General features: G+C 45.0%; 1 protein-coding gene across 17 annotated transcripts in view; it reads left to right on the top strand.

Annotated features, from left to right (window-relative positions):
• The window catches only part of CELF2 (CUGBP Elav-like family member 2), a 571,124-nt gene that overhangs the window by 467,958 nt on the left and 75,572 nt on the right, over positions 1–27,594 (top strand). For all 17 annotated transcript variants that reach the window (XM_075428972.1, XM_075428969.1, XM_075428973.1 and 14 more), the window contains 2 exons: positions 2,074–2,156; positions 25,421–25,469. In XM_075428972.1, coding sequence (XP_075285087.1) covers positions 2,074–2,156; positions 25,421–25,469 — 132 coding nt within the window. The remainder of the gene's footprint in view (positions 1–2,073; positions 2,157–25,420; positions 25,470–27,594) is intronic.

The raw sequence follows: 27,594 nt of genomic DNA, 5'->3' as shown, positions 1-27,594 counted from the left end.
GCCCGGCTGCAGAGCCGTCGGGAGCCTTCACAGCACGAAGTACAGCTCGAGCCAAGCGAGAGGCAGCAGAGGGGAGGTTCTGGGTTCAGCCCGTCCTCCCAAGGTGTGGTACGAGCCCCCTTCACACCGTTACTTCACAGGTTTGCTAGCTGTGTTCTCCTGAGTGTGCTTTCTCCTGGGCCTCCGTTGCTGCTGCGAGGATGCTGCCAGGTAGAAGAAAGCGGGCAGATCAGGTGGGATGTGATGTTTCACCTTGGTCAGCGTTAGGGAGCCGGTGCAAGCAACGTCCTTGCTCGCTGCCCAAAGCACAGATTGTTTTATCTGTCTCACGCTCCAAGGGAACACCGAGGCTCGAGAGCCGGGGTTTCTTCTGTTTACTGTTTGGTTTTCACATTTCTCTGGAGTATCAATAGATCTCTGTGGTTAAGAGAGCAGGATGGTTTTGTGATTCATCAGTACAATCTGCATCATCTTGCTGATACAGAGTAGGGTTCTGCTTCAGTAGCCGCTTGTGCCTCCCAACCAGCGTTACCCAGCGCGTTTTCCCTCTCTTCATAGCAGCTGGGTCACCGAGCGCCCAATCTGCAGCCAGAGAGCTCCATAGGGGTTCTGGGGTCTCTTCTTGATGTGACGTGGCTCCAAAGCAAGGGCTGCCATGTCCACGGGACAAGGGCTGCCTTCAGCCGCACCCTGTTTCCCTGATGGGCAACAGATTAGGCTCTGAGGATGTTCATATGTCACTGATTTACTGTGCTGGGTGGGAGCTATTGAAGCGTGAGTTTTCCTTGTGTCTGTACCTGCAATCTTGTGCTATGCATGGAAGTGAGTGAGTGATGCTCTCCAAGTGGTTTCCCTCCTGCTGGAAATAAAGCTGAAGTCACAAGCTGGGACACTGTGTTGAGCATCCCACCTGCAACGTGGGTGCGAGGTCCTCCCGCAGTGAGCTCTCCACGTGTGCCCCGAGCATCCCTGCGAGCAGACTTTGTTACTGGGGGGCATTACAGATTGCAACAAGTCAAATTTCAGATATTTTCAAAAAGAAAAGCTTCTGTACTTTGAGGGGGACGGAGCCCTGGAACAGGCTACCCAGAGGGGTTGTGGAGTGTCCTTCTCTGGAGATATTCAAACCCCACACCTGGACACGGTCCTGTGCAGCCTGCTCTGGGGTTGGACTGGATGATCTCCAGAGGTCCTTTCCAACCCCCCTGCCACTCTGTGATTCTGTGAAATCTCGGTGCTTGTTTCTTCGTCCTATGCCTGTCACGTTGTAGCTGGCCCCCGAGGATCTGCCTGTGGGCCCCGACCTCCCCTGGGCCGGGTGGCGAGCTGCCCGGGTTGCGTGCTGCGGGAAGAGTTGCTTCAGATGTTTGTGGTGGAGAAAGTGGCAACAACCCGTGTTTGGTCCCACAGACCACCCGGTAGGACCATGCTGCCAAAGGGATAAACGGGGGATTAAGGCGATGAAAACTGTCTGCTTTGCGGCAGGTGAGGCGGATGCAGCCTGGCTTAGTGCTGCCAGCCCTCAGCAGCCTGCACTGTCCCACCAGTGGCAAATTCTCCTGTAGCTTATCTTCCTTCTTGCAATTGAGATGAGCGTCCTGCCTCCAGTCCCACCCAGTTTCAAACAGGGGGGAACAAACCTTAGCTCTGACGTATACAAGGCCGTTTAAATAAGGTCCTGCTTTAACCTGATTTTCTGCCTAGGATGCAACAATGAATTCCTGCTGCTGAGCTTGCCATGTTGCTCATATTCCGAGTATAATGGGGAGCCTTCAGAAATATATAACCTTATTTACACTGTACAAAGCAAATTGGATTTTGGTTAACTTAATTTCTAAGTGATTACAGTTCACTAACAACGTAGGTGTGCAATAGATGCAATGCACAGGGGGGGGACTTTTTATTTTAAACCATACAAGCTTTCTTTTATTCATGTCATTCAGGCAGCCTCGTGATAATTCACATTTCCAGCTTTCATAATGTGTTGTTCAACCACTGTTTTTTCTCCCTCCCTATTGTACTCTCACAAATCATACTCACTAATTTCTGAAAGCTTTTCATTTCTCTCTATAGGTTGTTGTTTCGTAACATTTTATACAAGAAAAGCTGCTCTTGAGGCACAGAATGCACTGCACAATATTAAAACTTTACCTGGGGTGAGTACCTTTCCTTTTTAATCCTAACTATTTTATTGCTGGAAAAATAGCCCCTTTGCCTAAAATGCTGTTTGGTGCCCCAAACGACCTTGATCTCTGCAAGGGAGGGTGGCTAACCTGATGGTCTGTCCTGTCACGCTGCCAGTCTCGTAGCAATGGCAGCATCTCAAAAGGCAGTTGCTCTGCTGTAGAAAGTCCCTTCGCTGGAAACAGTGCTGATTCCTGCTGACTAGAGGCAGTTACTGAAGTGCCAAGTAGATTCAATTTTATTTTTGTTTGAGGGGGCGAAAAATAACATACGGCAGAAAACCACTGCACCACTGGGGCTTCTAGTTCGGAAAGGGAGAGGAGACGAAAAGACAAAATGCAGCCACCTTTGCTAGATGCAGCCTTTATCCGTGACCTGACTGCGTTGGTGTGGTGGCTGCACAGCAGGGCACCGCAGGGCGTGGTGCCACGTAGCCGCTGGCGCAGTGTCACCCTGGTCCCTGCCACCACCGCTCCTCAGCAAGCTGTCCTCACCGCTACCTCCCGCCGGCGGTGGGAGCAGCTGTGGTTGTGTCATCCCAGCTGTAGCCTGCGTTGTCCTGCAGTAGGGCAGACCTGAGTTACAGGGCCATAGAGAAGTGTGTCACTGGTAATTGCATGGCTTAACTCTGAAATCTTGTTGGAGTGTTTTAATTTCTTCTGCTGGGTGCAGCCAAATACTTTGGGCATTGGAAAGGAAACATATAAAGGATGGGAATGATGTAGGGGAAGTTTTCAAGTACATTGTTGGAGTGTGTGGTTACTGACATAAAAATAAATAAATGTATACAACACTGTATAAATAAATAAAACATTGGTTGGACTGGCAGTTATATAGCCAATATCTCCTTTAGTTCCTATATGCTGTATGTGAAATTGGACACGATGTATTTGAGAAATTCACATCCGGCAAGCTCAGTTTATGCAGCTCCTGTTAGGAAAGCTACCTCATCTGTCACGGAAATGACCACCGTAGAGAAGTATGTCGGGTAGTTACGCAGGAGTCCTGCTGATTCATCAAGGTAAAATGGGAGTCCTCTGTCATTTGCAAGTTAAAATGCTGGAAGGGCTGGTAGGAAATCTGCAGAGACAGGGCAGCTACAGGAAAATAAAAATTGTGCTACTTCATATTCAAGTGATTTATTCAATCAGCTGGACCTTGCAACCAGACCTTACAAACCTCCCTGTGGCCAGCTTAGCTTTTGAGGATGTAGATGATGGATGTGCCATCCTCAGAGAGAGAGGAAGGCTCTGAAGGACAACTCACAGCATCCTCTGGCTCTGCAACCCCAGTTCTTGGTTCCCATCCCCGCTGCCCGAAAATGCCAAGCCCTTGGGTGAGTGTTGTCTGACCCAATTCAGTGAATGGTGCGGTCAACCCGCCTCGTCGTGTGGTTGCTCTCCAACATGTGTTGAGCCAAGGGGCTGTGCTGGCTGGCTGGGTTGGGCAGACGCTCCAGGGCACGTGGTCCTGAGCTGCTGGAGCAGCACCCTGCCCAGCCAACATCCCTGGGTGCGGGTAGGGTGTGGGCCCCTACCCTGAAGCTCTACTGTGAGATCTGTGCCTCGCTCCCTTGAGAAGCAGAGAAGGTCCTTTTGTTCGCTGCTCTGTTCTTCCCTGAGCCCCACGAGCTGGCTGCTGCGTGTGAAAGATCTTAGTGATCCCAGCGGGGGACTCGTAGGGGCCGACTTCTTCCCTGACCTCCCCGTGTGCAGGTGGCAAAGCTGGCTCAGCTCCGCGTCGCATCTTCCTTGAGCGGGGCATCATTTTCTCCTCTGCTTTTGTGCAGCTAACGAGCATGCAGCAGTTAGAGGCTACTGTACCTTTTGATTTTTTTTTTAAATAACGTTCAAAAATACATTTTTTTTTTCCTAATGGTACCTCTAGCTCTTTGTCGTTTCAGACTTCTCTTTTCAAGCTGTGTTGTTCTGTCCTGACTGTGAGGTTACAAACTTTTCATTTAAGAAAACGTGAAAATTACATTCCCATGACTCTGGGGCTCGGGCTTTAAAAATACTCTTGATACTGCCAGAGATGTTAAGGTTTTGCTTTGAGAAAAGATGTTATACCTATTTCTTAAAGAGACGCCTCTAATAAAGAGAAGCGACTGGAATACAGATCCGTTCCTTCTCTGGGAGAACGATTCAGCGTGTGCTGTAGAACAGATTCTGTATTTTGCACGTGCTGTGTGCCGACATTCAGCATGTATGGCGATGCCGTTAGGCTGCATCTGTGCCTTCCCAAAATAACTTCATTTCAGCACGCTTTCAGGTTGTGGCAAACGTGCTGAAAACACTTCACGTTAGCACGATGCTCCTTATATGAATTTTAGCGATTTCCATGCTGTTAGCTCTGGCCCGCTAAGCAGCTTCCACCGAACGAGCAGGGAGCGGTAGTGGATAGGTCTGTGTGTGTAAGTCTCTTTCGGAGCAAACGGAAGCAGTCTGCTGGCAGAGTCACAGCAAGGGATGAATCTGGATCAGGTTCATTTGGGCATCAAGTGTCAGCTTGCTTCCAGTAAATGAGAGACGGTAGGTAGGAGGTTCAGCAGTAAGGTGTCTCCTGCAAACAAAGGATTTCATGCCTTCCACTTTTATTGTAACACCACCACGCGTCAGAGAAGAGACATCCTTAAATAGCCCGGGAAGAAAATCCGAGGCGAAGGCAGTTGATTTATTAGCGTGAGGCGAGGAACGGTGGCAGACTCAGGAGCAGGGGGCTGCAGGGATGCTGCGGCGGTTGGAACTCGCCTGCGTTTTACCTGCGAGCAGGTGTAACCCGTGCTGCTGCAGGAGCGTGGAAGGGAATACGTCTGCAGTCATGAACTGCCAGAGGCCAGGTTACTTCTGGGCTTGGTTTCTTCGTTTCCTAAGTACAGACCTGCTCCACGTGGCTCGGTAAGCAGGTTTTGGATCAGCACTGGTGAAGCCAAGAAAGCGGGGTTTTTAGTGCAAATTTTATCCCCTTTCCAAGACTGCATGTTCAGTTGAATTCAGGTAGGTATTTGAGCGAAGCCTGCAGTGCTCTGTTTCTCTGTCTGCGTCTTGCGTGGACCTCATCCTCCAGACGTGACAACACGAGCGCTGTATCTGCTCCTTTGAGCAGCACCTTTTTAGTGGACATGAAGAAAATAAGACCAGACATAAATGATTAATGCAGAATCTTGGAAGAAAATATTGCAGGGTGCCTTGCTGTTTGATTACAAGCCTTGGAATTAGTCAACATTTCCATAATTCTAAACCAATATACACCTGTTTTCCCACTGTGATGTGAAGGCACAACTTAATTTAACAGAAACCCCGCTGTGCTAAATCTCTCATTAAATGCCAAGCTAGTTCTGTAATTTAAAGTTGCAGCACCACTATTTTAACTGAATTGCCTTTGTATTATAAAATTAATAAGAAGTTAATGATGCACTTTGCTGTATTCTCTCGGATTTTTTTTCACAGCAACAACAACAAAAAAAAGATAAAGGAGAAAAACATGTCACCAGCTGACATCTCAAGGCTTTTCTGGTTTTAATCATTTTCCTGAGGATAAAATTAATTTAAAAGATTTTTTTAAATTTTTAAAAACTTTCAGCATAAGCAGGATGAAATATCTTCTTTTTACTCGTGATTGATATAATCTCTCTATTAGTCGTAATTTTCCTTGTCATAGAATGGAGCTTTTATCTTTCCCCCAAAATGTATTTAGATATCACTTGTTATGGTAGGATTGCTACTAGGCAGAGAAGAAGATACACAGTGTTCGAGAAATACAGGCATAGTGAGGTAGGTGATGCATAGCAACGCAATAGGGACAGTTCTCCTCTGTTTACTTGGCCCTGGCATCACGAGTCGCTTTTATGTCTTGTAAATGAACGACATTTATTTCTAGATGTATCTTTTCAAATATAGCTCATATCCTAGCTCACAGGGATGCGGCTTGTATTATTCAACTCACAGTCAGGTTTTCTTGGAACGTTGGTTTGGATTTTGTTTTAAAAGACAGAAGGGAGAGAAGGGAAAACCTCGATTTGAATGTAATAATGATCTTGGAAATGTGCTTCTTGGGGATGAGATGTAGAACTGAAGCCTTAACTAGTCTCATCTTCATTAAGAATCTTGTGGCTTCGTTAGAGGTATTTAACTTCTATTCCCTAAACAAAATAATCCAATAAATTCCACCCATCTAGCTTTATTCCGTACCTTCAGTCAGATGTAATAATCTTGGTCCCCCTGCGCTCTCGTTTGCTGCTTAGTGGAAATTGGCTGCTGCAGAGAGGGCAAACCCCAAAACGCTGCGTGCAGGGACGTCTTCAGCTGCCTGTGTGGCGCTGGCATTTTTTGTTTGGTTTAATTTTAACATGCATTAGTTTAAAAACGGAATGTGCTTTGTTTTGCCAGCTAGGGAATCCGGTAGGATTTCCTGGCGAGAATGAAGTGCAAATAGGTGACGCGAGAGCGCTGGGTGCTGGTTGGATGCTTGGAGCCCAGTAGCTGAACTAATACACCTTTAATCTCATGCAGAAGCTACGTGAAGTCAGGAATCGATGGGAATCCATTTGTAAAATCTCCGCCTAAAACTCTTTGGAGTCTTTGTTCTGCGTTTGAAGCTAGATTGAGCTGACATGGCAGCGTTTATTTGTTGCCTGTCTGTCTATTTTTGCATTTATCCTCGTAGCTGAGGTTATCACAAAAGATAATTAACAGCCCGCACTGATTTAGGCCTCAGCACTCCTGTGCTTTTAACAGACTGATGGTTTACGTGGTGCTTATTTCAAGTGGGATATACGTATTCCAAGTAGCAGCACACCCTTTGTGTTGAAGTTCTGGCATGAAATTAGGACATCAGCTGTATGAATCTAATTAAGGGTTTAACAATGGAGAAATACAGTTTTGAGAAAGCTCTTAAAATTTTAAAACAGCAAGGTGCAGTTTGTAGGATCTAATTGTCTTGTAAAATATTAATGGCTTCCTTTTTTGCCAGATGTTGTCGAGGGAAAGATTTTTCAGTTTTGACATTAGAAGAGTCGCTACTGGTTTTATTAAACACTGTTTACGTGGTCGGGAAGCAGGGCTGCCTTAGAAGCAGCGTTTCCCCAAGTACTCTGAGCTGGCTGTAAGGAAACCACAGCGTCCATTTAGCAGTGTAGAATATGAACAAAGTGAGCTTTAAAGAGGAACTTTGATCAGAATTCTCGTTGGGTGCCTGCTCACGGCAGGATTCCTTCTGCCCTACTCGCGGCTGGCAGTGATCAGCCAGGCGTCGGTCAGCTCTGGGGCTTCCCAGCGCCGCGCAGACCAGCTCCGGTCTGGCGTGGAGTGTACAACGCTCCCGGCCTTGCTGCGTGCCGCGGCGTGGGCATCGCACGCGTCGGCACGGCCGCGGCCCCGCCGGCTGCGCGGGGCTGACAGGGCTGCAGCGCAGGAGAGCAATCTCAGCTCGGTGCCGAGTCGGTTCCGCAGGTTGTTTAACCTGCAGAGAAATCTGGTTCAAAATGCAAGCATCCGGGACGACTTACTGTGAATCCACGTTCGCTTTCGGGTAAAATACCGTTTGTCCAACAAGAAGGGAAAAGAAAAGAAATATATTTCTGATTTTCACTTTGCATCGTGAGCTCTGCTCGTTTCTAAGGAGCGTCTTGGCACACTCCTTGCTGGAGCAGCGTTTTAATACCCAGTTCCCTTCTCTGCTTTAGACCTCGTGAGTTGTCAGTACTAGAGGAACATAATGTAAAAATTACCTGTAATAAAAAGGTAATCATCCAATATGACTTGAATAATAGCCTGAATATGAGAAATCAGTGACTTTGAGAGATTTTGACAAACAGAAAGGGAATTCAAAGAGCAATTAAGTTAGTTAAGGGATTGGAGTGATTGATTTATGGTGACAAATTAAACTAATTCAGTGCCCATATAGCATGGCCAAATGCTGTTTAATGAAGGATCCAAAAAGTCTAGAGCTGTTTAAATGATAAAAATAACCAGATGGGAAAGCAGACAATTCCCCGGGAACGCCTATTCCTTGGAACTGAGCTATAAGACATTGAATGATGTTGAGAAAGTGAATCTGGCCCATTTCTTCCTGTAAAATACTGTGCAAATGGAACCACTGAAAGACACATTTTGTCCAGCTCAGAAGAAGTGATTTTTTATTATGCAAATACACCACTTCCACCTCTGCCCCACAAATAAAAGTTGCACTGGCTTTGCCACTTCAGTAAAAATCAGTATTTGCACTAAATTTGAGTACCGTAGTAGAAAGGTTGGGTTTGCATCTGCCATTGCTGTGAAACACAGAAGGATCACCCGCCCTGAGTTCATAAAGCGGTAAAAAGTGACTTAGGAGCCCAGTGAAATCCCTGCAAGTAGCTGAACTTGCATCTTAATGAGAGACTGATGGGTATTGTGCAGGTGTAGAGAGAGGATAATATTGACTGAGGGAAAAGAACTTCTCTAAACTGACAAAACATTTAATTCATGATTATATTGTCCCTTTTTCTTAATGGAAGATGGGGGGGCGGATTCACCTTCCCGTACAGCCTGCTCATTAGGCTTGCTTTCTGGCACGCCGGACAAGGCAGTTCATGTCCTCTCTGGCTTGTTTGTTGTAAGGATTTAACTTGAGTTGACGTGATAGAGCCATCACCACTGGACTTAGTTGAGATTGAAGGTCACTGTTTCTCCTCTGGAAGCTGTTCCACTGCGTAAGAAAATATTAAACTTTCGGGAGTTGAGAAGAAAGCAAGGAAAAGCACTCGGTTACCTAGCACTGAGGGCAGTGACTCAAGAATTGTGGTATCTGGATGTGAGTCCATGCTCTAAGAAGTATTTTTATTATTTGGAAAAGCTTCCAATGTTTGGAAGATACTCTCCAAGAACAGGGAAGTGCAGGAAGATGCGTTGACCTGAAGCACTGGAAGAAGGAGCCTAAACCTTGACCTGCCTTGCTTGGGGGGGGTGCCCCAGCCTAACCCCTGGGCCGCGTCGGGAGGGTGCAGAGCGGCACAGGGTGAGCTGGTTCCCATCCCGGACGGTCGTGTCGGACTGTCTCTTTCCCCTGGTGTAGCAGATCTGCTGAGAAGCAGGAGCACGTTAGCCCAGCTGCAAATGCAGTTGGATACGTGCTAGCTTTTTTAGATGGCTCTTTTGGAGCAGTTCAGGATTGTTTTTTGCGCAGCTTTCCGCTATAATATTGGGATGGAAACTAAGTAATGCATAATGCTGGCTTAACCTCAGAAAAATTCCCTAATGTGAGGCCCATCCCCAAAAGGCCAAACTGTTCTGGCTTGTGACGCTGGGCTTTACCTCTGGTTTCCATAACACGACAGTTGAGGTCATCACTTTGCAAAATGCCTCCAGAATTTAGTGTCTAGCTGAGAACATCTTACTCAGCGAGGCTGGAGGATCTGTTCGCAGGATATCGCTTTCAAGCTGGGTGCCCAGAAATCACTGACTGGAGAACCTTTTGCTGTGCACTTTGGAATGGAAAACTCTGAACAGAATGGAGAGGCCGTTACTGGAGAGTACTCTAGGGTATTGCAAAGCTCACCAAGATTTAGATGGGATGCTTAGCTAAGGATAATAGCCCAGGCACTCTCTTAAACAGCTATTTATCCTCCTGCTGGTGTTAGCTGTTTTCTGTTATCCGGAACAGAAAGTACAGGTGCTTCAGTCAGCCTCATTAGCACCATGACACAAGCTATTAAAATTGTCTTCGTAATGAAAATCTAGTTCAGGGAGCCTTCCTAGCTGCCTGACGACTCCTACAACAGTGAAATTACAAAGGCAAATCATAAACAATGTTGCAGGCATCAGGAAGTAACATCATTAGAGATGCCCTTGGATGCCGTTTACCTGCCTCGACAGCGATGTTTGGCGCCCACAGATCTGAGTTATGTTACGACTGAAGAGCCTGGGCTTCATGGCATGTTTATAACAGAGAGAATGTTTGTTCAGCATCCTGCTGCCGTTGTGTCCAACCCTGGGAGCTGTGCTGCTGCTTTCAAAGACCTCTGCTCTGTGCTCTGTGGCTCTGTGCATCGCTGTCGAGGGGACGCAATGTTGTCCTGTTCAGGGCTTGTACTCCCATGGTGGTGTGGGAGGCTGAGGCATCCCTAGCTAGTTTTCTCCCGTCTCAATTGGGTAATGAGCCACACAGTTTAGGTGCACTGTGCTGTTGCAAGTGGCAACATACATGATGACAGAGAAGACACAAGTTATCTCTTCTCTGTGGTCGTTAGAAACCCCATAATACTTCCTGGAAAACCTGGTGAAACTGGGTGGCTTGACTGAGCCTCCTGCTCTAATAACACACTTTGGGCAGTTATATTCTGCCTAATTAAAAATACTCTTTGCAGACCCAGAGACGTAATTGATTTTTTGCTCATTCTCTGGAAGAAATTACCGTCTTCATCAGCTGAGTTGGAAGAGCCACTGCTTTGTCTGCTCTTCCCCTGTGGTGTGCGGAGCAATCCTTCCTCCTCTTGCCAGCAGGGTCACCGGGGCTGCTGGAAACACTCAGGGATTCATTCGGATGCGAGCGTCTCTGTGGGGTACAGATGTGTTCATCTGATTGTCGTGGTGGACATCCAAAACCTGTAGAGACACTGAACTGGGCTGTGAATTCCCACCCTGAGAAGTTAAGGAAGACCTCTAGCTGCAGAGCTTGTACTTCAGGCTGTCAGCGCGTGGAGCCAGCGATCAGCGCTCTGTAAAACAGAGCGCAAATATCATTAAAGTCTTAAACACCTTTCAACGGGAAGAGCAGGGAAAAGGCTAATGTTTGTCTTGGTTTTGGAACGGTCCATCTTTTCACTTGCAGCTCTGCTGAAATCGGTAATGGCTTCGCTCCCAGAACGGAGCGTGGCCATCTCCAGGAGTGGAGAGAAGCAGTCATTGGAAAACATGCCACCATAACTCCAGTTATTAACGAAAGCCTATCTCTATTGCCTTGTGCCAGGAAAAAAAGGCAAAAACTGCAAAAGGAAAAAAAAAAACTATTGAACTAAACAGAGTCTTAAGCAGCGGTAAACAAAATGAAGCTTCCTTTGTGGTTGATTTTTATCCAGCTGCAGCCAAATATCAAAACGGTATCAAAGGAAAGCTACCCATTAATTAATGGAGGCTGGCTTCACAAAGCAAGCTGGAGCTTTTGCTGATATCTGATTCTGACAACTTCCTAATCTTCCCAAGTTGCCATGAAGAGTGGCATTAAAGCAGTCTGCAGTCAGTCCCAGCTCCCGCCCTGTTGTAACTCAGAGATGGGCTGGCTCCCGGCGCAGGAGTGGGGGGAGCATGCAGGGGTTAGAATAAGCAACTTTGCTTCTTTGCAAATGGAATTTTCCATGTATCAGGGAATCTCATGAATACATTGCCTCTGTCATTCTTGCTAGGGGTGCTCGCCCAGTCCCACTTGCAACCATTACAAGTTGCAGCGAGTGGAAATTTTCTTTGGTGAAGGAGAAACACAGGGAAGAAAACAGAGAAAGAAAGAAAGGAAGGAAGGAAGGAAGGCGATCATGTCTGAAAGGAATAATTGGAAGTCTGTAACGATCTTTAAGAAAGTATGAATAGAGCCTTATCATTGATTTCAAGATAGAGAACATCGGATTCTGGGCTGAAGAAAATAAGATTGTGGAAAATAAGACGCTAATCAGAGGATAAGATTAGTTTTAAACCAAGAGCTGAAAGTCAGGTACCTGCATAAGTGAAGCTTGTAATTCCACCGTGAAAATAAACAAAACGCTGTGGTGTTCCTTACCGCTGCCAGGATCTCTCGATGGGATTACAGCCTCACGCAGAGATGCGAAGTACGTGATACCTTTAGATTTCCATTCAGCTGTGAATGGCTCAAATGACTGAAGGGAGTTGGTGTTCTAGACCATCACTGAGCGAGTATCCACCAGACAACGACTAATATTATTTTGTGGCCAATTCACGACAATACCTTAGAGGAAAATGTGCTGTGTTATTATTATACAGTATGTTCATTTCAAATATTGCGAGGAATACAGAGAGGATAAGTGCTGTTGCGGGAGTACCTTGCCAAGCATCCACAGCAGCATGGATGTAGATGGAGCCTTTATTTCCTCCAGGGCCAAGTACTGCCCAAATGCCAGTGACAAACTGGAATTATTTTTGATTGTACACAGAAGAGAGGATTTATCGTCATAAGAGGTGAACCCCCACTGCTTATGGCAGGGGGTTGGAACCCGATTATCTTTAAGGTCCCTTCCAACCCTTACCATTCTATGATACTATGATTCTATAAATAAAACATAAATCAAGTATCAGGAATAAACAGTATCTGTCAAATTGGAATAATTTTCTAAAAGAAAAAAACTTAAATCCCAATCCTTAGGGGCATTTGGGGTAGGAAAAAAACAGAAAATATAGGATAGGCAGTAATCCTGTATTGGCATGAAGTCATTTGAGATGAGCTACTGGATTTTTTCATCCCTCATTTCTACAATTGCTAAGAAGTGAAAGAAGTTGTGATGCATGTATGAATATAGAATCCTCCTATTTGTACAAAAAGATGTGATTAACCAAAAAGAAAGACATTGGTAAGAGGTACAGTCAGTTGAAGTGCTGTGCTCACATGCGTGTGTCTGGGGAGCTTTGAGGGTTGCTCAGGTAGGCGTGTCCCTTGCCTTTTCTGACCCTATTCATTTTGCAAAGAATGGCTTGGGTTTATCCCAGTTCAGAAATGGCCTGATAGCTAACAGCTCTCATGTCTGGCACTTGTCTTCCTCCCTGTTGACATGAGAGCCAAAAATAGAGGGTGTGACTTGGTGAAAATTTCTTTTCTGCACTCATGCTGTCTTCCCGTGTGCTTTCATTGCCCGCCGCTAGCTTCACTGAAGCTGCAACAGCCCTCGGGCTGCATTAGCCCCGCTCAGAAAAAAGTAGTGTATGCCAAGAAACCAGGAATTCAAGACTTCCCAGTAGCTCCAAATGCTGCCTTTGGAGCAGGTAGGATGAATGATGCAAGAGCTTTGAGCTCAGCTGGTTTTACCAGAGGACCTTCTTGATAGCTCTCTGTGGCCTCCAGCTGTTCCACCTGAAGCCATCGCTGCTAAGAGATTTCTTTGACCTTTAGGCAAGTCATGCATAAAGATGTTACTCATGGGGCACAACACAGAGAGAACTTCTAATTGAGTAGAATAGCAATAGAAAGAATAAGTAAGAGAAGACAGCTTTTCGCATACTGGCATTTATAGTCACTAAATGAAGCATGTTGGTGCTTTCTTCAAGGGCATCAAGGGGCTCAGTCTCTGGAAAAATGTATTAAAATTCATATTTGGGGTCAGATGCTAGTTCAGAGCTTTGCAGATGGGTGGAGGCAGGTTGATTTTGGCCTTACTGTTCCTGATACTGTCCCTCTTACTAAGGAAAGCTTAATCACAGCTTGGTCCAGATACCACGGCCAGCTGGAACTGAGTCATTCTTCAAAAATATATGTTTCTGCTAATGTTGCCTATTTATTTTTTTGTTTGTTTAGCTTCCCAAGCACCTATTGAAGGAAATATTTAAATACATTAGAATTCCTTAAAATTAGCATTACAAATGTATACTGCATGGTTAGTATGAATAAAAAATACTTTGCTTATCCCAAAGAAAGCACTGGCAAAATACATTAGCTAGAGAGATGCTAAAATACTGAAGAGAATGAGTTCATACAAAGGGTGGTTAAAAATTACGTCGTTACTTAATGTGATTCTGACTGCTGTTTGTAATGGTACGTATGCACAACAAGATGTTCGTATTTTTTTGGGTGGAGAGTGCGTGTTTGTGTATGCTTGTGGCTGGCGACTGCAGTAACGTTCTGTTTTCATAGATGGATCAAATATCGAGCTATCTTTTTTCATTCTCTCTCCACAGCCAGATTATTTCGCCACTGCAGAGTATTGGCATAACACTGAGAGGTTTTATTTGGATGCTGATACTGGATAGTTGTGGAAAATTCCTGTAACTTCAGCTCATGGAGAGCTTAAATAGAATTTATGAGCCGTATCCTCATTTGGTGTAAAATATTATGGCTCTGCTGGTTAAACAATAAAACTGTACTACTTACCCCAGCTGATCGCAGTCAGGAGAGTAGGATTTTTGACATCTTCATTCAGAACCCCTTTTCTACCTGAATGCTTTGACGATTCCCTGCAATATTTAAGGAGGCAGGCATGTTGACAAGTAGTTTGGGGCTCATATCTGACCTTTGAAGAAATCTGGATTAGTCTGTGTTTGGTAACAGGGAGGAATTTGACTGCCTGGCTGACTGCTGGAGAGGTGGGAATTGTGAATCAAGACATGTGTTCTGGACTCTGAACTGCTCTGCACTTCTGCTAAGTGAAAATGGCAGCAGCGCCACATCATCGGTGCCAACACTTTCTATAAATTGTACCCTTGGCTCTAATTTAAAAGGCAGAATTTCAATAGCAGTTATAATTTGGATGCTTTTGGGTCTTATTTTAGACTTACCTCAATCACACTTTTTAGCTGTAAGATGTTCTTGCTGGTAGATTGTAATGCAAATATGAAAGCTTTCCAACAAGAACTTTAAAAGAGCTTTGCATAAGAAAAATGTCCTGTAGCCTAGAATTTGAGTTTTGTACCAAATAATAGACTCGAGTTTCTGTCAGAAGAGGAGACCAAGTGCGTTGTTGGATCAAGGTGACCTTCCATGCTGCAGAAGGAGTCAGGCAGAAGATCCGCTGAGCAAACGAACAGAAAAATCTGTGATGTGAAACTGAGGGAGTGGTGGAGGCTGGTTTCTCTCTTACTGAATGAAAGCCAAAATTGGAGAAGATAAGTGTAGATGAGATAACATGAAAGAAACAGAGGAGCCCTGGCCTATGCTTTCTTGCCTTTCTGAAATGTTGCGGTCGCCGGTCGTTCCCTTTAAAGGGTTATTTCCTGAAATTCAGCTTGGCAAAGGTAGAGGATACTGCTGAGCATAATCACATGGTGTTTTCCCCGAGCATAGTTCACAGGGGAGACAGTGCATGCAAGCACAGAACAACGTGCATCTTAAAATAAAACTTCTGCAAAACAAGCGTTTAATATCCTCATAGCCTTGCCCTCAGTCACAGCCGAGTTTGTGTTTTGCATTACAAAAGCCATTGCATGTTTTTAAAAACCTTTCTTTTAAACTAAATTTCTTCACAGTCACGGGTAGCCTAAAAAAGAATTTATTCTGGTTTTGTTTTGGATTGTGTTTTGGGGGGAGGAGGAGAAGGGGGTGGAGGGTTGCTTTGTTTTCTTGATAAATTTCTAAAAGCGATCCTAGATGTTCACATGGAATCAGAGGGACTTATGTGGAAAGGGAGGAGTTCCGTGTCGACCAGGCTCAAGCATTAGTACCCTAAAATGGTGCCCACAATCGGAGCTGCTTGAAGATTTCCACTTGGCAGCAGGAGAGGTTTTATAAGATGGAAAATTACAAAGTTGAAAGTCTGCAAGAACATCGTCTTGAGTCTTCAAAGATGCTGAAGTCATAGATGAGAAGGGCAAACTTCCCTGAGTGTGCTATCCGGAGCCAGTGCTTCCTAAACAGGGGATCTGACTTTTTCTAGGAGACAAAATGTGAAATATGCCTCTACAGACCACTCGAGTTAGCGCGTGTGCTGTGCTGCCTTCCCCTCCTGGGATGGTTAAGGGAGCTCGCTTTCATTCCCATGGGAAGTGGGAGGGCTTTTCATAGAAAATGAGATAATAGGTAGCCTGTCTTGGCTTTGCTCTGGTTCTGTTTTCCAAATATGAATTGGGGGGGGGGGGGGGGGGTGGAGAGGGGTAATGCTTTTAGATTTGAAGGAAAAGTACTCGTTTTTAAGTCTCAACCTCCTGTTGACTTCTGGAAGCCAACACCTGGCTAGGGAGATGGAAGAAAGTACGGCTTCAGAACACTTGAGTCACGTCCAGTGAGACATTGACTGAAGGGCTTGTGTCATGCTGGGAACGGAGTCCTGGCATCTTAGGTCACGCTGGGCCAGTCCACCCGGTGCGGTGCAAGGCTGCGGTAGTTGTTAGCTGAGATCCCAAACCCACGACAGCTTAGCTGACACTGGGTTCCTCCAGCTATCCCGGGTCACTGCTTCAGGTGCCTAAGTTACCTATTGAGTAGGGTATCTAGGGAGTAATACTGTAAAAAAAAATGGTTGTGTGGAGTACCCTCGCTCATTAATGCCTTATCTATACCTGGTGATAAAATCACGAGATTTTGGCTTGAGAGAATCGTAGAATCATTAAGGGTGGAAAAGACCTCTAAGATCATCAAGTCCGCCCATCACCCTAACACCACCATGCCTGCTAAACCATGTCCTGAAGTGCAATATTTACAGGTTTTTTGAACACCTCCAGGAATGGTAACTCCACCACCTCCCTGGGCAGCCTGAGAGACTTGGCTTCAGCTGTGGAATACCTCCAGCTGAATCACATGTAGCCGCCGTGCCTTTTTTCCCCTGTTGTCTTCCTTGCTGCTAAAAAGAGACAGCAGCGGTGGACACCTCACCGTGGTGTTGGGAGGAGAGATCAATGCGAGCGAGAGGAGCTCAGGCCGAGCTGCAGTGCGGGTGGCTCGGCTGCCACCCTTTGGGGAGTCGTCACGGGGACGTGCCTCCCCGCGTGACGCCGGGCAAGTGGCCACTTCACCGCGCTTCGCTTTCCGCTCGGAGACATGGGCAGTCATTTTTGCTCCTTGCCATTACCTTGACTGGGTGATAAAATTCAGTCAATTTGTGTCATGGAGACTTTTGTTACCTTTCTGTGCCATATCCTTTTAATGCAAAGGGAAAAATAAACCACATTGGCATGCAAACTTCAATTGGCAAAATGTCAACTGAAGTTATTGCCGCTGCGGATGAGATGGATAACTCTTGCTGTTAAAATAATATCTGGTGCCTTGCTCACATGTCTAATGGGTTTGCTTTTTAAGCATGGGTGATAGGAAATATCCCCAAGGCATTATTCCCAACAAGATATAGAATCCCACTTAATGTCTATTTTTAGGATTGAATAGGTTCTGTGAAGGCTCATTTGTTTGAAGAAAAAGTACTTAATCACTTTGGTTTCCATGTGATTTTGAAGACAGAAATTTTGGTCGTACCTCCCCTTCCTTATCTCCGCTCCGTTTGGCACGCGTGTGCCCTGGAGTTGTCGCCGTTTGCATGCGTGGTAAGAAATAAAGGAATTACATAAATGGAGTAGAACTGCTAACAGAACAACAGTAGTTACTTGTACTTTAGGAAGTGAAGTTGTCACTTCTGAGACCCCCAACTTTTTCATTTCTGTAGGAGGGTACAGCTTTTAAAGGCGACCAAGTGTTATAGCCTGATTAGTAACTGTACGGGAGGAACAGCAGGGTGCGGGGGTGACTGCAGAAGGGATTGCTAGAATATTATTAATATTTTTAAGTGTAGCATTGTTTTTAGTCGCTTGAGCTAATGTTCATTTTAACTTGAATTTAAAACATGGAGTGTAGTGGATTGCAAATGACTGCGTTGGAAAGCTTCCAAAAGCCATTGAATTTCAGCAGTTTAAATGTTCTCCGGTAAAAGAAACAACTTGTTTTAAGCAGGCTATATGCTTGTTTCTGTGCTCTAAATAGCAAATAATGATGTTATGCATTACTGCATGAACTATATTTGGCACCCACCAGCAATATTCATTTTCTCCTGCTTCTCTCCCTTCCTCTTTCCCTCCCTCCCTCTCTCCCTTTCGCTGTCTCTCCAAAATATGCATATATATATATATGTATGTATGACAGTAATCTAGGAGGCTGAGTAACAGACCACATTCTTCTACTACTAACATTGTATGAATACCTAACACAGTTTAAATCCCTTAAATTGGGATTTATGAAAGGATGACAGCAAACAGTCTCCTGGCTATGCCATTGCTCAGGCAGTTACAGCTACTGCTTTGCATTTGTTTGTGAGAGTCAACGTGATGGATGCACAGTTATGCTCCTTTTACCTGTGAATAAACTGGGGTAAATGACTTAAACCGATACTGGGTATCCAAAGCTCTGCCTGTGCCGGTAAAGCAAGCAGGACCAGGGCGTTGGTCTCAGCGCCAGTTGGCCCTTTCCTGCCCAGTGTGGGCATATTTGGGGAATAACACGGGCTAGACACTGTTCCCTCTTGGCAGTACGGGCAAGGGCGTCCTGGTTTGAGAGGAAGGAGATGTATAGCTGTGTAAATGCAAGCTGTGCCACGCCACTTCTGTTAAGAGCCAGAGAGCAGTCCCTTGCCTCTTTTATTCAGTAGTATTTATTTCACCTCAGAGACTGTCCCTGGTTCCCGGAGAAGTTCCCTGAAGCTGTAGCCAGATATTGACTGTGTAATTCAAGTTAGTTTGACCCTAGAGAAGTTGTTCTAAACAGTTCTCTTCGACAGGAAAATACACCTCTCTCACTTCTGGGAAACTTGTATTACTTGTGAGTCACAAGGGTTTAAAAAAGCAAAACCAGTTGGCATTGAAGTGAGGCAAGAAATATGTTCAAGAGCTCCTCCGAAAGGATCCTGCTGAAAAACTTGGGAGCTAAGAGCTGAAACGAAGGGCTGAGGGGGTGTGTAGAGGTGTCTGCACATAATAACCCAGAAAAACAATGATCTCTGAAGACGCTGAAAAGCACTTCATTCCCGGGTGCTTGTGGACCAGTTTCTCTTCTGCTCCCAGGCTTTTGGTGGGTCAGTACTTTCCTTCCTGACTTACAGACACAGTGAAGGTTTTCAGTAACCCAGCAGGTATGGATGTGGGTTCTTCTTTTCCTTGGACTACAGGTCTAACGAAGCTGCACTCACTAATTGGATCAGAGCTTGGACAAAACTTTACGTTCATTCCCAGACCACAGTTAGGCAAAGAATGTAAAGTTTTCCCAACTTTTTTCGTGCCGTTGCTTCTTCAGGTGCTTTTCTTCTCCCGTGCCCGTAGCCTGCCTCTGCTGCTCCTTAATATTTTCTTCCTCTTTGGTTCTCCCATTGTTTCCAAAATGTCTATGCATTTATAGTCCTTCCCCCAAGAAGAACATGAGGTTTTATTAAGGTCTGATATCTCTTCTCTCTGCCATGTTCTCTCCTGCCATTTTACAGTTCTGAGATGTACAGGATGTGAAGGAAGTCCCCTTTGGCTTCAACAGTGATTGATGCTAGCAAGAAGCACGACCCAAAGTGCTAGAAATGACAAGATACATGCAAGCTGTCATCATTTAATCCTCTTGTAGTTTGTTTGGATGTTACCGAGTAACCCAAGTTCTTCAAATTTGCCCTTTGCTTGGGGGTAGGTTTAGCTCAATGTTGTGTTGTGTTTCCCCGTGATGAGGCCTGTGAGGGTGACAGGTGAGGGACAAACTGAGCTGGGGGATGGCTAGAAACTTATAGCCACGGCAGATGACAGGGAAGAGAGGAAGGGGACAGGTCTAAAGAGGGCGAAGAGCTCTAGAAACCTGCTGATGGCTTTAAAGGGTTGTAGAAAAATAAGAGGAATGGTAAGGAGTGAGGAGTCAGGGATAGCATCCTCCACACACACCCCCTGAAGTCCTGTGGTGTAAAGTCATTCTGCACTTAATTTTAGAGGACTTTCAGGTGTTCTTTGACTGGCATCTTGAGCCAGGTGAAGGCAGGGACAGGTTTCCGTGCGTGCGGGGTCCTTTCTTGATGAGTGGTTTTCTTTCCTCAAGGCCCGAGGAATGACGGGAGCGAGGCACTCGCAGTCTGCAGTGGCAGGAACGGAGAATAAAAGCTGCTAATAGATGTAGTAATCGTGTATGAAGGTGTTTTTGCAATGGATCATAAAATAATGATTTTTCGTAGTCTAATTACATGGCCAGAGTTTTGGAGGTGCTGAGGGCACCTGAATTTCACAGACTCAACACAGCTGCAGCAAATTGAGCCCATCAGCTCCTTCATCTTCACTGAAAGGCATTTCCTGCTTTTTCATCACCGAAGTCCTCTGTAAGACAAACATACTCACGTATAGAACAAAATACCTCTTATTCAACAAACTGATACGGATCATTTAGAGTGTCAGCTGCCTCAGCGTACAAACCTTCCTTCATCTGCAGAAATTACTCCTTGCAGGAAGTCTTTACCCTGCCTAGAACATCTGAGTGCCTGTTTCTCTTCAGAAAATGGATGGAAAGCAGGTGGCCCAAAAGCCTTTCCACCAAATACTTGTGACAACTCACAGAATCACAGAATGTTTGGGGTTGGAAGGCACCTCTGGGGATCATCTAGTCCAACCCTCTGCCGAAGCAGAGTCAGCCAGAGCAGGCTGCAGAGGACGTTGTCCAGGCGGGTCTTGAATATCTCCAGAGAAGGAGACTCCACAACCTCCCTGGGCAGCCTGTTCCACTGCTCCATCACCCTCAGAATGAAGAAATTCTTCCTCATGCTCAGCTGGAACTTCCTCTGCTTCAGTTTGTGCCCATTGCTCCTTGTCCTGTCGCTGGGCACCACTGAAACTCCAAAATGCGATCTAAGCAATTGCTGGTGACGCGGCAGTGACTCGGAGCATCCCAGTCCTGTGCTCGGCCATGCCTGGAGACAGTTCTTCCCCATTCAGCCCTGGCGCTCCGGGCTTAAGATTACACCTGATTTGAAGCATCCCCTGACTAAATAAAAGAAGCCATAAGCTGATCTTTTCGTGCAATGTGCAAGCGCACAGTAGTAATCACAGCTAATGACTCTGCTCCATGCTAGGCTGCGCACACCTCCTTGTTCGGCGTTTGTTTTGTATACAGAAGGTAACATCGGCTGAATAACGAGGATGCCAAGTTACAGATGGGGTTGTGGAATCGTATTTGACAGCCGATTAGAGTAATCTGACAGAAATGATGACTTAATCACCACGACAGACTCCAAATTCCCAGAAAGAATTCCACCCAGGTTAATCTAATTTCCTTGCAATATTTTTGCCAGAAATAGACTCTTAGCAGGCTTGTTTTCTCCCATGCAGATGTCACATGGCTTTGACAAGAATGTAAATAGGTAGCGTTACTGTTGTCGGAAAGATGGCTTTGAGGCTCTAAAGCTGCAGAGGATGTGTGCCTTTGAGAGGTTTTTGGGTTGCTCTGCTGTGTTTTTTTCTCTAATGAAGTTATAGTTGCATACAGTGGGATGTACTACGGAAGAAGATGGGGGAAAAAAAAGATGTAACTAGTCAATTGTAGTTCTGGGCCATGGCTTGGTTCTGCTGCTGCCCTCGCCACAGCCAGCGGCCAGATATCAATTAATGTCAAGGCGATTGTCAGGATTGCATGTTTGACAACTGTTTCTTCCCCTTCTTGGTGCTCGTGGCCCACGCTAGCCCCCTTGCTTGGGATGCGCCCGAGGAGGAGCGGTGACGTGCCTGGCCTCGGGCTGTGCGTGGCCTCCATGGCAGCGCAGGCAGCGGACGGAGCCCCGGCTTGGCTGCCAGCGCTGCCGCAAGGCACCGGCAACCTTGGGCTGCAGCCGTCTGCCTGCGCTCCGTCATGGAACCTGTGGTTCTGAGACCCATGGATGGAGAGCGTGTGAGGAAAGGCAGGTCGTGCTGTTACTGGCTGCACAATTGCATCCCGTAGAGCTCTCTAAAATATTGCCAAGGGGAGATTATTCCTTACAACCCTTTCTCAGGTCTGGTTTCCATATGGCCTCCATTGTGGTTTCTCCAGTCTGGTTTCCATTACGGCCTCAAGTTGCGTCAGAGGAGGTTTAGTTTGAATATTAGGAAAAATTTCTTTACTGAAAGAGTGATCAGGCATTGGAGCAGGCTGCCCATGGAGGTGGTGGAGTCCCCATCCCTGGAGGTGTTCACAAAACATGTAGATGTGGCACTGCGGGACATGGTTTAGCAGGCACGGTGGTGTTGGGTGGATGATTTGACTTGATGATCTTGGAGGTCTTTTCCAACTTTAGTGATTCTATGATTCTATATCTCCGTGCACGGTACTTGCAGGGGGAAGCTGCCCACACTCGGAACTTGCCTGAGAGCTGCGCTGTTCTCTGTTACTGTATGGTCTGAGCACAGGATAATGTTAATGTCTATAAATTACTTACTACAGTTATTTTTCTTACTCTCGCCTATTTATTAATTGCAGCTGTGCATTCATAAACACTGTATTTTCATAAGCAAAGCTTTCTTCAAGCACAGAAGAAAATGTTTCCTGTTTTTCTGCGTGACAACATGACATACTGAGAAATCACTTACCTTGAGATCCATAAGTGTATGGCTTTGTGATGTATAGCTACAATAACAGCTTTCTGATAAGACATGAAATCCTTCATTTCAGTAGATGACATGATTCTAGTGGGTGGCATCTAATTTGAAACAGGTTTATATCATCTATAATCTTTTGGAGGGCCTCGAAAGCACAGCTTTTTTATTATTTTATAGCCTGCAGTTATACAAGCAAGATATAAAACGCACAGATTATTTTCTCTTTTGCTCATTGTAGAGTGAAAGGATAGTACCTATTTAGCCTTCGTCTCTGCCCCTTTAATTTTCTTATTCGCTGCACACTTCTTTGAGATTCATTCTTTGCTTTGCTTTTCTTTTCTTTTTTACACTTACTTTTAAATATTTTATGGGTAGAGAGCTTATAATATGTATTGTCACGGCAGTTGTCTCTAGAGGTCAGCAATGAGTTTAATAATGAGATGCGAACCAGTGACTCTGTAAAACCCATTTCAGGTTATAAATGGCATGTTTTATTGAATATAGTGTTAAAGGTTGTTAACGTATCAATTGGTGATGGTCAGGGTTAAACAAGCTTCGACACGAGCCCTCTCATGTTAGGAAACTGTCAGTAAGGTATTTTTCCACCTTCCTCTTCGCTGAAGCCATGTTTGTGTATGGCATCCATTTTACTGTGGGTATTCTGTGGTTTAAACCCTCCAGGCCTAATCTGGATCTTCTGTTGATGTTGCACCGATTGAATTTTGTTAAGTGCAACAGCATCCCTCCAGCCTTCAGCTTGCTGGTGCGAAGAGAATTGGGACCATGGGTTTTTAGCAGAAACCTTTGAAATCAAGTCAGAACCCAGCTGAAGCATCTTGTTACATCTTGCCTCTTGCTTTGTCGGCATAACAGATCACTAATTTAATGAACTTGGGGTAATTACGCGTATCTGATGTGATAACCGTGTTTGTTGGGTAACACTGATGTTTATATTGTGACCATGGGGCTGCAAAAATAACTTCTTCACCTGAATTTGGTCGGGTTGGCTTCTCTGATTCAGGCAGTTTGAAAAGTGAAGGGGTTTTAACATTGTTAGAATTGCCTTTATTCAAAATATCTCCACTTAGGGGCATAGAAATGCAGCTAGAAAGAGTGACAGGTTCTTTTTTGGGTTGTGTTTTTCTTCTGTAACCTGCATATCCCCTAACTAACAATACTCAATTTTCTTTCTTCTATTTTCTCACCACTCCGTTGCTCTGCAGAGACGTCAATACCTGCTCAGGCTCATGGAGCAAGTTACACCTTTTTTCTTTCACTTTTTGCTTGCTGAGTGGACATGCTGCAGCGCATTCCCATGAATTTAAAGTCTCCTGCAGTGCCCAGTGTATTGTTGATGCCAGGATAAATGTTAAGCACTAGTTAAAGAAGACAGAGTACAATAGAAGTTCCTTTTTTCCTATAAATTAGATCGAATAAGAGTGGTGGCAGAAAAGTGCTGGGCTATTAAAGTCCATTTGGGAAACAAATGAGTCAAAGAGAACAGAATTGTTAAAATGGAAGCAAATTTATGCATGCTGGTGCCTGCATCCACCTTGTGGCTTTGCCTTTTCCTTGGGGCGCAGCGGGGAGGTCGCGGGCAGCGCAGGGGACGCATTGATTTGCCGGGCCGCGCAGCGCTCTGCACTAAGAGTAAATCTTAGGGAAACACTCGCAGCAATATTTTACATTTGCTGAAGAATCTTAGCAACTGTGTTCCTGGAGGTTAAGGGACTCCACCAAAAGCAAGATTTGGTTTTCTGTGTTGCTTTGAAAGCACTTTTGATACGAGGGCATGGATGTTCTCACCTGCACAGCTGTTTTTATTTCCCAAAGTTTGCCATAATAGTCGTTTATTAAAAAATATGGCATTGCCTTGACATTTTCAGGCAATACTTGGCTCTGCTGCACTGAAAAATGGTACAGCAGCAGAAAGCACATAGATTTTTTTCCATGCTCATGTGAAATGGTGGGGAATTGCTGAGGAGCGAAAAGGCGGCGGCCCTGCTGCTGCCGGAAGGTTTGTGCAGTCAAATCCCAGCAATTCTGCAGAGCCCTTGGAAGGAAAATAAAAGAGGGGTTTCCTGCAAGCTTAAGCGTCTCCCACATTGAAACTCGATGTGAGGTCAGCTCTGAAGGCTTCTGAGAAGCTGTAACAATATTTCGCTGAATCCTTCACCATGGACACAGGGCTGGCTCTAACCAGTGTCCGGTGGGATTGCCACGTGCTCCGATCCGGGTGAGCTCAGCTGTTGTGGTGTTGCTATTCCTGAAACACCAGAAAACACCACTCGTAAGAATTCTGTTGGAGTTATGGGCAATTCAGTATGAGGGGAGCAGCGTTTGGTGCTGAGAGCCGGGGATGCACCGTACCGAGCGTGCCACGGTGGGATGCCGTGAGGCACGCGGAGGGAGGACGGAGTTGAAAAGGAAAAAGTATTACGAGTTTTTATGGAAGCCAGAATTGTGCCATGTTGTGGTGGAAGCTTTATGAATGAACGTATAACGTATTAAAAAAAGAGAGATACTAACGAGTTATAGGAAGCTATTACAGGAAGCATGAGTCTCTTCCGCTTCAGTCCTGAAAGAATCAGCCCATGTTTTTTTAATTACAAGCAAAGTTCATTTGTCAGACTCAACTCCTCTGAGTATGTTGGTAATGCTTGCTAGTTCTTAAATTACTTGAAAATTCCATCTCAGTTTTGGCGGTGGTTGAGCTCAAGGAAAATAAGTTGGTAAAACAGAAACCAAGCGTACAGTAAAGTAACAAGGGCTGTAACTTTAGAGGTCTTCTGAAACCTGATACAGCTAATTAAAGTTTTATATGAGTCCTATGGGTCCAATGATCTATTTTTTTAAATCTTCCTGGTTATAAAATTCTCCTTTACCATTTTATTTTTTCTTAAAAGCCTAGAATATAGTGTTATTTTGAATTTATATCATTTCAACATGTTTAATATTAATCATATATCCTTTAAGCCCTTCAGTAAAAACATGATTCTTGATTTTTCTGATTCTCCAACCTGCCTTACTCTCTTCTGTTGTTTTTTTTTTAGATGCATCATCCTATTCAGATGAAACCTGCAGACAGTGAAAAGTCAAATGGTATGTGTTTAATTTATTTTTACGTGATTTTGAATCTCTCTAAACTAAAGCAAACGCAGCATCGCGAGAGTTTTTGCTTTACTCCTTATGTGGTGAAAATGATATGAGATACACCTGGCGTGTTGGGGAAGATGTTGGCCTGCTCTGAACTCCAATTTATCCTCAGCTTTAAAGAAGCAGGAAAAAGTTCTGAAACACCATCTTCCTTGTACCTCCTGCATGCCATGGCCCTCCTCACTGTATACGTCTTTCTCTTGTCTTCTGGCAGCGAGATGACGTGGGGGCACCTGATATTGATAAGAAGGAGATGAAATTTTAATGGTGATAATGAAAAAGAAACATAAAATAGTCCCCTGTTAACAAACTGCGTAAGCAGCTGATGGGCCTTAAACATTTGTCTAAAGTTCTTTTTTATAGAATGATGCTGTTGTGAACCTGAGCCAAATTTAGGTTATAATCATATGCTTGGTTCTGAACTGGGAAACCCACCTTGCAGCTCTCTGTATACTTATTCCTCTCAGCAATTGTAAAATGAATGCTATAATGACAGTAATACCCATTCAGAATACTAGGGTGCTGCCTAAGTGTATGTATATGGCATGCAAAATAGACAGCATGAGAAATCTATTAAACATGCCAGGTTTGTATATGCAAGGAAATAAGATAATCGGATGGTAACGCAACCGGGCTGTGTGCGATTCTTTAAAAATATATACATGTGTATATTTTGCCCCTTGATTTGTTCCTGTAATTTTCTAAAATATATGTTAAAGATATCATCTGCCTTCTTAGATTGCAAGAGCTTCATTTTCCCATAAGGCCCACATAATCAGAGCTGGTTCCTCCAACAGGCATCTTTGCACCTCATTAATTAGTAATCAGGGCAGAAGCCGTGCACTTAGAGATCTACATACCTGCAAATGTAAATTATGATTGGGCTCTAAATCTCTCCACGAGGCTTTTTTAAGGCTTCTTTTTTGCTAATTGTGGTGCATCCCATTTTCAGACTTCTCCAAGGATTATAAAGTTTGGAAGGAAATTAAAACTTCGCATTATGCTAGGCTTCCTATTACGTCAAAACCAAACTGGCCGCAAGCACGGGGAATCTGAGCCGTCACCCGTGTGTGAGGGACTGGAGTTCTCTCTCTGGGTTGAGTTTTAGCCGTGATTTCTTGCTGCCTTTGAAGGCTCAGAAGAGAGGCCAAGGCACCTGCATGGGCAGGAGGACCAAGCTTTTGAAGCACCACTGTAGTCAAGGCGAATTTTGCTGCTGGAATCCAGACTCCACTCCCTAGTCTTTATTGTGCTTGCAGTGGGCACAATTTTCCCTTAGGTACAGGAACGCTGGCCTGGACCCTCTGAACTAAGTAGCTTCTGGGTTCTTCTTTCAGAGATAAATTTCGTCTCAAGTTCCTCGGCAAATTGAAAAAATAAGAGGGAATGGGCCAAAATAGATTGCGAAAAAGTTACTTATTCATTGCCTGAATTTTTGCTTCCTAAACGAGATTGAACATATTGGCAAAGCGCTGTTGGGAATGGTGCAAATTTGGTCTTGCTCTGCAAATAGCACCTGGGTGGAGAGCAGGGTGGGTTAGTCCTCACCGCCGCTGTTAGCCTGGGCTTACCTGCGTGACACTTCTGTCTGCGCTGTGGGGATGCTCTCTTATTTTCTTGCACCTGTCCCTAGCATGAAGATCTCAAGGGATTAGCTTTTTTTCCTTGCCTTTCTTTGTATATGGGGGAAAAGACATTGACAGATCAGAGGTTGCAATTATCAAACTGGGTGAGAAAAGGGTGTAGGTACTCCTGGTGGGCATGTTCTGCGGGTGGTGAACTCTGCTTTTTTAGTGACTGAGCAAACAGAAGGCAAACTAATACTGTGATGATGGTAACAGTGGTAAAACTCCTTGGAATGATGGGACGTAGGTGTGGGCTCCATGGAGGAGGTCTGAGTTTGCAAGCAGTTTGGAGAGCCAAAAAGAGAAAGAACAGCAGTATGGGGGATGCGGAGGCCTGTTTGGCACGTGTTCCCCATATGCTTCAGGCTGTCCATCTGAGGAGGTGTATTATCTGTGCCAACAGCAAATTGTAAACTGTACCTCTTCAACCAGATTGGTGAGTTCAA

This window comes from Opisthocomus hoazin, chromosome 8, assembly GCF_030867145.1.
Source record: "Opisthocomus hoazin isolate bOpiHoa1 chromosome 8, bOpiHoa1.hap1, whole genome shotgun sequence".
NCBI lineage: Eukaryota > Metazoa > Chordata > Aves > Opisthocomiformes > Opisthocomidae > Opisthocomus > Opisthocomus hoazin.
Note: the sequence above shows the minus strand (reverse complement) of the source record. Positions and strands in the feature narration are given on the sequence as shown.